This window comes from Castor canadensis, chromosome 9, assembly GCF_047511655.1.
Source record: "Castor canadensis chromosome 9, mCasCan1.hap1v2, whole genome shotgun sequence".
Classification (NCBI taxonomy): Eukaryota; Metazoa; Chordata; class Mammalia; order Rodentia; family Castoridae; genus Castor; species Castor canadensis.
Genome location: NC_133394.1, coordinates 151,301,609 through 151,314,647, shown reverse-complemented (window position 1 = coordinate 151,314,647; position 13,039 = coordinate 151,301,609). Strand labels below are relative to the sequence as shown.

The window sequence follows — 13,039 nt, the reverse complement described above, 5'->3', positions numbered from 1 at the left end:
AGCCCCTCAAAGAGTTGCTCTGTGTGTTCTGTTCAGGTTTTTAAGCTGCGTATGCCGAGATGACAGGCTGAAATGTGCTGATTCCACTGTATTCAGAACTAGGACCTGCTCTATTTCTGTAAGCTCATTCAAACCCATTTTTTCAAAGACACAGGGGCTGTTGAAAATGAAGGTAGTTTTCTTCTTGTTGCTATTTGCCTGTACGCCTGCAACCTGCTACTCCCACTGACCACGCACACTTATCCTGCCTGGGATCTGTAATGTTTGGTGACTTTCGGAATAGTCCAGACTTCTCAGAACCCAGAGATGAGGAGAACAAATGGCATTCAAAGCTCCTCTGGTTTTGCTATCTTCTGGGGATCTCTAAAAGCTAAGAGCTGAATTAAAACTCCAGAAGGCCACCCAAGACACTCTGGGTTGTATAAACCCAAACACAGCAGGCCAGGTACCCTCTTTACTATCTGACAGTTTCATCTAGGATACTGAAATCTACATGCCTGCCCTTTCCTGCAGCTATCATTGTGGAAACCTGCGGCTGCCTTGGAGCCCAACCAGGACTTAACACTTTCTGCTCAACCTCATTTCCTGACACTAGTGCCAATTCCTCAAGCCTAGGAACACAGTCTTGTGTCTAAGAGATTCACAAACTCTGTTCTAAAGCAGCACAAGTTTCCAGCCCTGACCTCTAACATTTACACTTCAAATGTTTTTCAAAGGGCTTTCAGGCAGCTGGGCACCTAGATTTGGAGTTAAAAGGTCCAAACTGGAGATAAATGTGGGGCTGTCCATGGAGGGACGTCCCTAAGAGATGCCCCGCAACTTAGGGCCTGCAAAGCGATGCAGCAAAATAAACTAGAAAGGAGACAGAGTGGGAGGCCTGGTAGGGCAGGGCGAGGGCAGCTGAGGCAATGCTACTGATGGGTCCAGGAGAACAAGGGCTGAGAACTGACTGCTTTACTGGGCAACTGGCAATCACTTGAAAACCTCAATTCAGGGAAATGTGCAAAAACTCCTCTATGGATCACTGAACTCTGGACTTCTTCACAGCATCTGTTACAACTGCAATTAATTAATTTTATGAAAATGTCTTTCTTTGATCAACGGTAAATTCCAACAAAGGCAAGGGTCAAGTAAGTCTTGTCCTTCATTATAATCCTGACAGCTCAAAACTGGAGCAAACAAAAGAACCAAGGAACCCAAGAAAGAAGGGCCTCCTTATGCACACGGCACTTCCAAGACACCATTACCACACTGGCCAGCCTGGCCAGAGCCCTAGTCCATGCAAAATCCTGTGGGCAGAGGCCTGAAAGCAGTACTTCAAGTGCCGTCTCCTCACCTTCATTCTCAAGATCTTCTCCAGTTCACTAGCAGTTACCAGAGTCTGCAAGCTGGCATGCTTTGGGCCCATCACTTAGCCAGCAGACTATTTTCTTCCTGTATTCAACAATTCCAATAAGCACAGCAAGGGCTCTTAAATTTGAGCATGCACTAGGATTAGCTGCGGAGCTGTAAGCATGGCTTTGGGAGCCAGCCTGGATTTGTTTCAGTGCGTTGGATGTGTGAGATCTGAGGACTTGTATTCTCACAAATGCCAGGTGGTGACCACGTGGCCATGGTGTTACTGTGACGCTCTTACCCCTTGGCCCTTTTTGTTTCTCCTGAAAAGAAACATTCTGAAATCATAGTGTAAGCTAACAGAAAGCATGACTTAATTTGCAAAATTTTTATGAACTTTGAAAAGGTAACTGAAAGTAACATTTCAGCATTCCTCAAAATATTGAAGTCAAGAAGGCCCAAGCCAAGAGAATGGGGTCAGGTGTGCCCCGGGCAGACCACACAGAGCACCATCACAAATCGGGCCTGTTTATTAATGAAGAGTCACAACAGCCACTCCTTGACTAGCTCTGGGCCACAGGCTGTGCTGTTACACCCTGGGCAAAAACGTACCACCTACAGCATCTCTTAAGTAACAGCAATCTAGCAAGCAGGTATCATAATGCATTTAGCAGACAAGGGACAGAACAATCAACAGGCCCAAGATCATGTGAAAAAGGTGGTAAAGCTGGAAATCAGATCCAGGGCTCTTGGCTGGTGCACATACACCATCCCCTCGCTCAATCCAGGCTCTGGATGCAGGCAAGCACCTCACCCTGACTGCCGTGCTACTGCATGGCACAGTGCTGAACAAGGAAACGAGCTCATCCCCTCACCTTGTGCTCTCTTTCTGGCTGTTCAGAGCTGACTTGCCATAGGAGAGAACGATGAAAACAGTAACGCGCACTTACTACTTCAGTGCTCTTCCGAGCACATGCTAGAGATTGATTCTTTTAATCCTTACCACCTTGGAAATAGGTCTGATTTCTCTTCAAATGCTAGAAAGTGAGGCTCAGAAAGGTTAAGCAGCATCCAAAGTCACAGAGCCAAGTTGTGGCAGAGCTGGGATAAAAAACCCAGACAGTCTGACTCCAAAGTTCATGTTCTTTTTGGGGATTTTTTGGTGGTACTAGGTTTTGAACTCAGGACTTCGTGCTTGCTAGGCAGATACTCTACCACTTCAGCCACACCTCCAGCCCTTTGTGCTCTGGTTATTTTTGGAGATAGGGTCTCAGTTTTTGCCCAGATTGGCCTGCACTGTGGTCCTCCTATTTTTGGCTTCCCATTGTAGCTGGTATGAAACCCTGGGTCACACACATGCTAGTAAAGAGCTGTACCACAGAGCTACATGTCCAGTTCCCATAAATGGAAATTTCACAACTGAACAATACAATGACTGAAATAGCTAACTGGACTGGCTCAGTTGCTAGAGAAAAGAGTGAATTTAAGACAGAGCAGTAGAAACTATTCAATTTGAATGATGCAGAATAAAAAGGTAAAGACGAGGAGAAAACCTTGAGAACATACTAAAAAGTCTTAAGTGTGTGTCACTGGAGTCTCAGAAGAAGAGGAGAGAGAATGTGATGCTGAAAATGCTGGAATAAATAATGGTTGCATTCAGGAAACTCAGAAACCCCTCAAACAGGACAAACCCTAAGAAGTCCATATCCAGACAAGTCATAACCAAATTGCTGAAGATAAATAGAGAAAAAGAAGTCTTACAGGCAGCCAAGGAAAACAGTGCTGAGACCACTGCACCAGGGAATCCATCAGTGACTCTAACCACACCCCAACAGAGGGCCAACCTACAAAATAACTGGAACTGCCCCTCTAAAAAGGCCAGCGTAGGGAGAGACAAAACCAGAAGAGCTGTTCCAGATTACAAAAAGACTAGAGACAATGGTGAAGGCACTCATGATCCTGCACAACATTCGACTTTACAGGGCTTAAGGACAATGGGCAACTGTGATTCTAGGCTGTTTAAAATCAGCTTGGGCCAGGGTTACGTTTCCTGACTTTGACAACTTCCCTGTGACTATGTAAAAGAACACCCTGTTCTTAGGCACATGCTGGTGTATTTAGGGGTAGAAGGTATGGTGCCTCTGATTCCTGGTTCTGATGCTTCAGAAGAAATGTGCACGTTTGAGACTGCATGTGTGCAATAGTAGTAGCACAAATGCAGCAAAATGTAAATCTGGACAAAGAATACATGAGAGTTCCTTGTATTTCTTCCAGCAACTTTCCAGAAAGTTGGAAATTACATCAAGATAAAGTTATAAACACTTTCAAAGGCCCAGTATACCACTATGGTGATACATGCCTATAATCCCAGCTATGAGGGAGCTGTAGGTAAGGACCACTGCAGTCCAAGGCAAGACCCCACCTCAAAAACAAACCAAAGCAAAAAGGGGGCTGGGGACACACCCAGCTTTTTTTTTTCCTGTTCAGATGGGGTCTTGTGAACTGTTTGCCTGGACTGGCCTCAAACCATGATCCTCCTGATCTCAGCCTTCCAAGTAGCTAGGATTATAGACATGAGCCACTGGCACCTAGCTCAAAAATCTTAAAGCACTATGTGATTCTACTTCTTGAAAATTAAAAAATAAAAAAATCTAAGGAGAGAAGGAAAAGGAATAAATCATTTCCTGAGGACTCACTTACATATTACTTTTTACTGGAATTATACAGTCAGTATCTTGGATCACAAGTATAGATACTCCAGGCGCCAGCCCTGCCTCTAGAGGTACAGTGGGGACACCACTCACCCCCAGTGCCCAGAAGCCTCCTTGCCATGCAGGCCCAACCCTGTCTTTGCTTCTGGTGACTATATTATTTATTAAGTGATTGAAATCTGTGCAAACAGTTACTTGATAGAATCTTGCAAAAGTTAATAGATACAAATTCCCGAGATGATGGCCATACCTGGTGGGTTTGCCAGCTTGAGGCAGGACATGAGAGATGACAGGGTCAAAGACACAAAGCACAAGCAAACAGGTCACAGACCGGACTGTATGACCCATGCAGGTAGAGTTACGTTCTTTATTATTGATGACTGAAGCCAGATGGTCTTTGCAGTATTGTATTACCACAGTCAGCTGCCTAGTCAATGTAGTTCACCAAACAAACAAACAAAACCCAGGGTACTAAAAAGATAGAGAATTTCAAGCATGATGTAAGTGGTAGTAAGAGTCAAAAGGAAACATCTATTTATTGTAATTGGTACTGCTTCTTAAAGTGAAGATTTTTTTTAAACTTTACAACAGTTTAACTACTCTTAAGAAATACATAGTTGAGCTTTGCACACAAACTTGTATTTTAATCATCTGCACGACTAATAATAATAATTGTGTGTAAGCCTACACACAATTCCAATTCAAAATGTAACAGCTAGCTACAAAAATGAATTCCAGTGCTGATGTGCTTAGTGAGTCCTGGTAGACAGCATCTGAAACAAATTTGATTTGGCATGGCATGGAAAATACACCATGTGGGAACCCATGAGAAGCCCCAGCACTGTGCTTGCCTTACCTGGACACACCCCACATCTAGCAGTCACCAGCATTTGGTTAATACTCACAGGCAGACCTCTCTGCACCCACAATGACCTCAGCTAGGCCAACTCCATTTCCTCTCTTGTGGACTCACAGGATGAACTCATCATCCTCAACTGAACAAGCCGTGGGTCAAAGCCGAGCACCAGCGCACCTCACAGGTCCCACCAACAGCCTCCCCTTGCTGCTCCCTGGGCTCAGCCCTCAGGGTCCCCGCTGCCTGTTCTCCTCAAACTCATGCTGCTCCCCTATCTATCTAGCCCTGCCAGCAATGAGACCTCAGTGCAGTGCCCAGGGCCTGGGGTGTCACTCCAGGTCTACCACTTCCTAGCTACACAAGTCACTCAGCCCTGGTGTCTCAGAGCAGACGATCAAGGGCGACAACTGGATCTTCCTCATAGGATCATCACGAGTTTTAATGAACTGTAAATACAAAGGCTGAGTCATTTAAAACTAGCACATAGTAATCGCTCAAGACAGGATCCCATAACAGTTGTCACAACTTGGACCTCAAGTGCCTGTGCGCCTCAATGAGCAGGCCCTGCCTCCCCACCAACTCCTCCCTGAGGCGTTCCCTACCCACCTGCCCCAGGATCACTTCTACAGGGCTGCTCTTGAGCACAGACTGTGTCCCTTCTTCAACCCTGATGCACTTAGTCCTCCAGTGTGTTCACTGAACAACTGTCAATCAAAATAAACCTGAGGTGGGGGAGGGGAGGCTGCTGGGCTGACCATAGACTGTTAGGATACCAGGGTAGCAGGCTCAGGGCCCAGGAGATGGTACAAGCGCTATAGTCAGAGGCTGTCTAGGTCATGAGTACATCATGTCTGGCATGCACCCCTCCCTGCCAGGATGAGCAGGTGCTCCAGTTTCTGGCACAATTCCCACAGTGAAGAGTAAGAGTACCAGTGGTGATGCCACTGCAGGCCTGGCCTAACCTTGAACCCCACCCAAGCAGACAGCCTCAGCGTGAGCAAGGGGAGAGGCCAGCCACAGCCTGGGAGAATGATGGCCGAGTCTGCCTGTCCCAGAGTAACATGAAGGGTTTAAGCTCCAAAAACCCATAGAGAAAGCTTTAGTATCAAACCCAGTAAAAATCTGATGATAAAAATACTTGCAAGTGGAAAAACTGATTAAATTTAATCAAGTTCTAAATACCTAAAGCCCAGCTCTAGGCTTCCAACTGAACTTTCCTATATGCATACAAGCTGCAGGAAATGAAAACGGCTGAACTCATCCACATTCTGAGAACAGACTTTGACATGCGAAGAACCCAAGGAGTTTCCCGATCTGAAGGCCTCTGCAATGCCACTCTGAAGTTGACACACATATGCTGCACGTGGAGCCCACTTCTGGTTTCGAGTCTGGTATACCTTTTGCATTCTCTTTGAATCTTTCTGAGCATTCTCTCGCGGTGGGACTTTTCCAAATAACTTCCATCCCAAGTCTCTGTGTCTGTCAAGTCTTGCATTTTGATTTCTAGCAAGCAAATTCCTATAGGAAGAAAATAAAAGGGTTAGGGAATTTCTGCCTGTTTAAAGAAACACAGGACAGCCAAATCACTCTGGAAAAGACAAGTAAACGTTCATTTGAGAGCATCAGCATGGTAAGCTGCATACATTAATGCTTCAGGCCTGATTCTCACATAGACCAGAATTATGCAGGAGAAAGACCTTAAACCAGAAATGAACTTTTGGTTGTTTAATGGTTACATGTATAAATTCTATGATTCAGGGTGGGAAATGTGTTAAATGATAACAAAGTGTGTCAGAAAAAGTAAGCCAAACTGAACTGAAACCCCTGCTCAACCACTCAATTACCATGTATTAACCTCTCTGAATGTCAGTTTCCTATGTTTGACAAAGGAACACCATGCACAATCCACAAAGCTGTTATACAAATTGAAATTTCAGGTTTACTAACAGCTGCTTTAGTTTTCCTAGTCTAGCTTAAATTATTTACAAGGTAAATCTATATTATCTGTGAATGTTCTTCAAGTATCATAAATAAAATCACTCATGAGATGGTCATGGGGTCTGCTCTCCCAAGGACATGTAAACAAAAGTTCCAAAACCCCCAAATCTCAACTGGCAGTAAAACAGATGGAGCTTGAAATGCACTGTATGGGTGCATTCCATAGAAACGCCCGTTGTCCAGGCCCCAAGAGAGCACAAGATGAGCAGTGCCTCGCTGTGCGAGGAGGAATGAGCCCAAGCAACACAGGGGCTTGCCTCGGGGGACAGCACCAGTTGGGGAGGCTTCCCTGCCAAATCTGGAACAATTTAATTATCAAAGTGATGAGAACAATGGATTGTAACCCACCAAACAAGAGAGAGATCCATGAGCCCAGCAGAGACAAATCAACAATGGATGGGGAACACGCCAAGAGTAATGCAGTAGTAGTCAGTCAGTCAGGAAATGGGCGATGGGCGCAAATGCCAGTGGGTGAAAGTTGGGTGAAGAATAGGATTTTCATTTAGTTTGAAAACAACTCCTACAAATGATTAATTATAAAGGCAAAATGGTTCACTTTACACTGGAAAAACCTGGGGGGCGCCATCTTAGCCAAGAGCTCAACACTGATACCACCACCATTAGGACAGAGAACAAGGCCATGGCCTGTGCTGAGACCACTGCACCAGGGAATCCATCAGTGACTCTAACCACACCCCAACAGAGGGCCAACCTACAAAATAACTGGAACTGCCCCTCTAAAAAGGCCAGCGTAGGGAGAGACAAAACCAGAAGAGCTGTTCCAGATTACAAAAAGACTAGAGACAATGGTGAAGGCACTCATGATCCTGCACAACATTCGACTTTACAGGGCTTAAGGACAATGGGCAACTGTGATTCTAGGCTGTTTAAAATCAGCTTGGGCCAGGGTTACGTTTCCTGACTTTGACAACTTCCCTGTGACTATGTAAAAGAACACCCTGTTCTTAGGCACATGCTGGTGTATTTAGGGGTAGAAGGTATGGTGCCTCTGATTCCTGGTTCTGATGCTTCAGAAGAAATGTGCACGTTTGAGACTGCATGTGTGCAATAGTAGTAGCACAAATGCAGCAAAATGTAAATCTGGACAAAGAATACATGAGAGTTCCTTGTATTTCTTCCAGCAACTTTCCAGAAAGTTGGAAATTACATCAAGATAAAGTTATAAACACTTTCAAAGGCCCAGTATACCACTATGGTGATACATGCCTATAATCCCAGCTATGAGGGAGCTGTAGGTAAGGACCACTGCAGTCCAAGGCAAGACCCCACCTCAAAAACAAACCAAAGCAAAAAGGGGGCTGGGGACACAGCTCAAGTGGTATAACGCCTACCTAGCAAGATGAAGCCGAGTTCAAACCCCAATACCACCAAAAAAAACACTGTTCAAAATGGTACACAAATAGTCTGTCTTCTTCCCTGCATTTCTGTTGTGGTTATAGTGGAATCCACTCCAGAAATGGTTTCACAGCCCAAGGTGATTTCTATTTATGCTTATAAGAAATGAACTTTGAGCTTTCTGACTCGCTCACTCCATTGCATCTAAGACTCCGCCACCAGTGAAGAACTTAAGCAATAAAAACCAGGTAAAAATGTCAGCGCCGCCACCCCCCCCCGCCCCGCCCACACACACACACCAGAGGGTGCTAAGAATGTCAGCACGAGAAGGATTACATCTTGCTGAAGAAAAAAAGCTGTCCTCTCAGGAATGGAGCTGCACAGGATCAAAGGTGGGGAAACCAAGCACAGTCAGGAAGGGGAGGCCAGGCAGCAAGGAGGGGCAGGGTGCTAAGGGCCTAGGGGATGGACTGGAGACCTTCACAGAGCCTTTGGTGTGGGGACTGGGAAATGGAGCAATCTGGGCATCGGACTCCCACATTTGTGATTGGGAGGCTGGGCAAATGGTGCTGCTTCTCAAGACAATAGGACCAGCAGGAAAACAATTAAAAGTACCTGAAACCTCAGGGCCTCAGCAGCAGACAAAACTCACCACATCCCAAACCAAAGCTGTGCAGTTAGCCTTGGCCTAAGAGCTTAAACGCACATGACAGGCCTTGACTTTTGGCATATACATAAAAGGCAGCTTGGGTGTGACACAGTGGCTCATGCCTGTAATCTGAGCTACTCAGGAAGCAGAGAACACAAGACCCCATCTCAACCAATAAAAAGATGGGCGTAGTATGGCACACCTGTCATCCCAGCTACACAGGAAGCAACTATAGAAGCACTCTGGTTCAGGCCAGTCTGGGTATAAACTCAAGACCCTCTTCAAAAAATAACTAAAGCTGGGGGCATAACTGAAGGGTAGAGCACATGCCTAGCAAGCACAGGCCCAGATTTCAAAGCTCAGTACTATCAAAAAAAAAAAAAAAAAAAAAAAAAAACCTTGGATATATTAATTTTTGTGGATCAAAGACTGAAAAGTCAAAATAGGCCTCTCCAAGTAAAACGGCACAGACAAAGGCTCTGAGCCCAAAGGAGCACCTCCTTTCAGACCAGCAGGTATTGGGAGCCCAGGCCTCACACCGCTGCTGGCCAGGCACAGGAGGCAAGGTGTGCTCGTCACATGAATGAAGCCCACATCCAGCAAGCTGCAGTGAGAGCACACAATGAGCAGACATGGGCCTGGGCAGCACAGGGCCCATTTATTCCAACCCTCGCCACCTTCCCACACAAGGTGCCGTTCCTGCCCCGTGTCCAGCAACACTTCCTTCACAGGCTATGGGACCCGGTGAGTTAGCCACCCCTGGGCCTTCCGACATGGGGGCACCAGTAGCCACAGCCACCACCTGACAACTCTTGCTCAGGGACAAAGCACAAGGGCTGCTGGATTCAAGAGCCCACGCCTCAGGATTTTGGTTCACCTGCCCTACCTGTGGGCCCTCGGGTCACTCTGTAAAGCCTAAAGCCTTCTCTGACCGCTGCTCACCTGGGCTCCTAGCACCGTTCCGGGTGAGTGCACTGGTTTAGCTACAAAGTGTTCCCCCAAAAGGCTCATGTGTTGTACTTGGTTCCCAGCTGATGGCACTATTGAAAGGTGATTGGGTCACTAGGACACTGATCCATCTCATCAACGGGTGAACCCACGGTTCACAGGAAGCGAGGCCTTGGTGGGGGCAGGTCACTGGGGACTTGCCTGCTTTTGGTGCCAGGTGGTGAGCAGTTTTCTCTGCCTCACCCTCAGCCATATGCTCTTGCTTCACCACAGACCAAAACTGACACCACACACCAAAATAAATCTTTTGCTTTAAGTTGTTTTTTCCTAGGTTATTTTGTCACAGCAACAAAAAAGGGACTAAGTGTGCATACACACACATAGGCTAAAGGAAGATGTCCACCCAATCCTGATGATCTGTGAGTTTAACAGAGGTAACCTCTGGGCTGGGGAAGGAAACCTGGGATGAAGGGGCAATGGAGGTGGGGGCTGAGCGATGCCAGGGCAGGAGTGGCACCTCACATGTCCTCAGGGAAAGCAGGGCGTTGGGTAGCCTGTAGGGTGAGCACCCTCCATAGAGGAAGAGAACACTTCCCACAATTGCTGGACACCAATGTCTTGCATCCCTGGTAAACTTACAGGCCCTTTGTAAAAATCCCTTTGTTATAAGAAGGAAAGAGAACTTCCTCTGCTGGCAGGATTAGTGCACTTGTGACCTCATCACCTTTCAACAGTGCCATCAGTTGGGAACCAAGTACAACACATGAGCCTTTTGGGGGAACACTTTGTAGCCAAACCACAACAGTGTACCAGTCCTTCCTCCCCACAAACACACATAGTGGCTGCTGGATACACTCAGGGATGCAGAGGTGACTGCCCTGCCTTGCCCTCCTAGCCAGAAGAAGGGAAGTGGGGGAAAGCAGGGGACAGAGTATATCCCTCAGGCACAGAAGAAAGCAGTGCACTCACCCGGAAACGGTGCTGGGAGCCCAGGTGAGCAGCGGTCAGAGAAGGCTTTAGGCTTTACAGAGTGACCCGAGGGCCCACAGGTAGGGCAGGTGAACCAAAATCCTGAGGCGTGGGCTCTTGAATCCAGCAGCCCTTGTGCTTTGTCCCTGAGCAAGAGTTGTCAGGTGGTGGCTGTGGCCACTGGTGCCCCCATGTCGGAAGGCCCAGGGGTGGCTAACTCACTGGAAAGGACCTGCTGCTGAAGGCAGAGCAGGCATGGCACCTTGTGTGGGTTTCCTAGGAGCACCTGCTTCTTCCCAGATACCATTCAAATGCCTCTGCAGAGATACTGTGTAGCCAGGCCACTCCAAACCTGCCTCCTTCTAAAAGCTATCAGCCCTGGCCAAAAGCTCCTTTGAAGGCCAGGACCAAGCAGAGGTGCACAGGCAACCACCCGCCACAGGTCTCATTTCTGCAACATTTCCTGAGGGCCTCAACTACATCCAATGACAAAAAAAGGCAGTCTCAAGTGTACAAGAACCTCTGGCTTCTTCCCAGGTTAATGCCACACCTCCCACTGTCCAGCTTCCTCCTCTTGTCTCAGACACCTGCCCACCTGTGTGTGGCCTCACCCTTCCTTAGTGCTTTCTCAGGTACAGTTCCACAATCCGTCAAGCCCTGGACCCACCAGGCCCCACTGCATCTACTAGAGCCATGTTTCAAAGGCACAAATGGATCATGCCAGCCCTGTCCCCAGATACCGCCAGTGACCTGTATCTGGTGTGTGTGGCATGTGGCCTGGTCCTGGCCCTTTAAGCTCCTACCACCTGTCCACCTGAAGCCCATCATACAGGCTGCTTCCTCAGCCCATAAGTGCTCCCCAAAAGAGGACACATGAAGACTGAATGAGGTAGAACCCGGGGTTCAGAGCAGCCACACAGTTGACTGCCAGAACAGAGCTGCTCCTGCCCAGCAGGCATTTCCCCATTATGGATACCGAGTGAGCGCATGACAGCAAGGACTGTCCTTGCCTCTTGAGCTGTGCCAGCACCCTGCAACCCCAAGGCACAGACTGGAGGGGAAGAACCTGGTTTTCAATGGGGAGCTCCCAAAGGAGGCCTGAAAAGACATAACACTGGGATCTGGCCACGATGCCGAAAGACCACAATTTCAAAATCATGTTGAAGTGGCCTCAACCTCTGCAAGACACTGGGGGGAGGGTTGTCAATGGTGAAGCCACCTCCAACTATGAGGGACAAATCTGATTCTAACAAACTGAGGAAGGCAAAAGAACCTTAAGACAGAGAAAAGTTTCACTGTGGTATTTATTCAATGGCTTGCAAACTAATTCTTTCCATCTCAGGTGAGGACTCAGGAAAAGTCACAGCACACTGATGATAAAGTAATGTTAAAAATCTTTAGTGTGTCAGTTTCTGCAAAACCAGGAAAGCTCACTGGAAAGCTGTGGAGTGCCAGATGACAAGCACAGGGCATTGTGACACCAAGGAGCACGATCAGCTCGGACCCTGGGGATCGCAGCACCAATGGCAGGTATGGCATGCAGGCTCTCCTGTCTCAGGCCTGCCCAGGGCACCCTGTTAGGCGGGAAGAAAATACAGAGGGTCATCTGCAGAGGCAAGGGAGCTGGGGCTAAGGCTGAGGAACAGCACTACGCTGCCTGAGGCATCAGCAGCCTCGCCTGCAGACAAAAGGTGGGGACCTGTACTGTGCCACCCAGGAGCCACCAGCCACCGTGCCCACCAAGCACCTGAAATGTGTCAGACGTCATGTTGAAACGTATTAGCAGACACATTTAAATGTCATAAAGACTGAAAAGCAAACCATCATGGCACATACACATGCAGCTTTAAGAAAGATCAGGGCATTGTCCTTGAGAGTGTGAGTGATCCAGTATCAGACGGTAAGAGCAGGTGAGCAGGTGGTACAGGCCACAGCCTGCCTTGGCCAGGCAGATTCCCTGGAACAATATGAAAGAGAACTGAACACATCCACTCCTCTGGGTCAGGTTACTAGGTGGTGAAAAGCAGCTTTCCACCATAACTCTGCTGTACCTTTTAAATGTTGAACCATGCAAATGTGCCACTGCTTGTTAAAAGCTCACAAAGAAGAAAAAGCCCACAAACCTACGATTTTTGCCTCTAGAAAGCGAGCCACATTTGTACCACTCCCACCCCAGCCCTTTATACCCAACAAAATTCCTGACTTTTGCAGAGCAGC

The 13,039-nt window shown here is 47.5% G+C and overlaps 1 protein-coding gene across 2 annotated transcripts in view; it reads right to left on the bottom strand.

The window, feature by feature from the left end:
- Positions 1-13,039, bottom strand: part of Tbc1d14 (TBC1 domain family member 14) — a 91,115-nt gene that overhangs the window by 40,973 nt on the left and 37,103 nt on the right. For both annotated transcript variants that reach the window (XM_074042671.1, XM_074042673.1), the window contains exon 3: positions 6,300-6,420. In XM_074042671.1, coding sequence (XP_073898772.1) covers positions 6,300-6,420 — 121 coding nt within the window. The remainder of the gene's footprint in view (positions 1-6,299; positions 6,421-13,039) is intronic.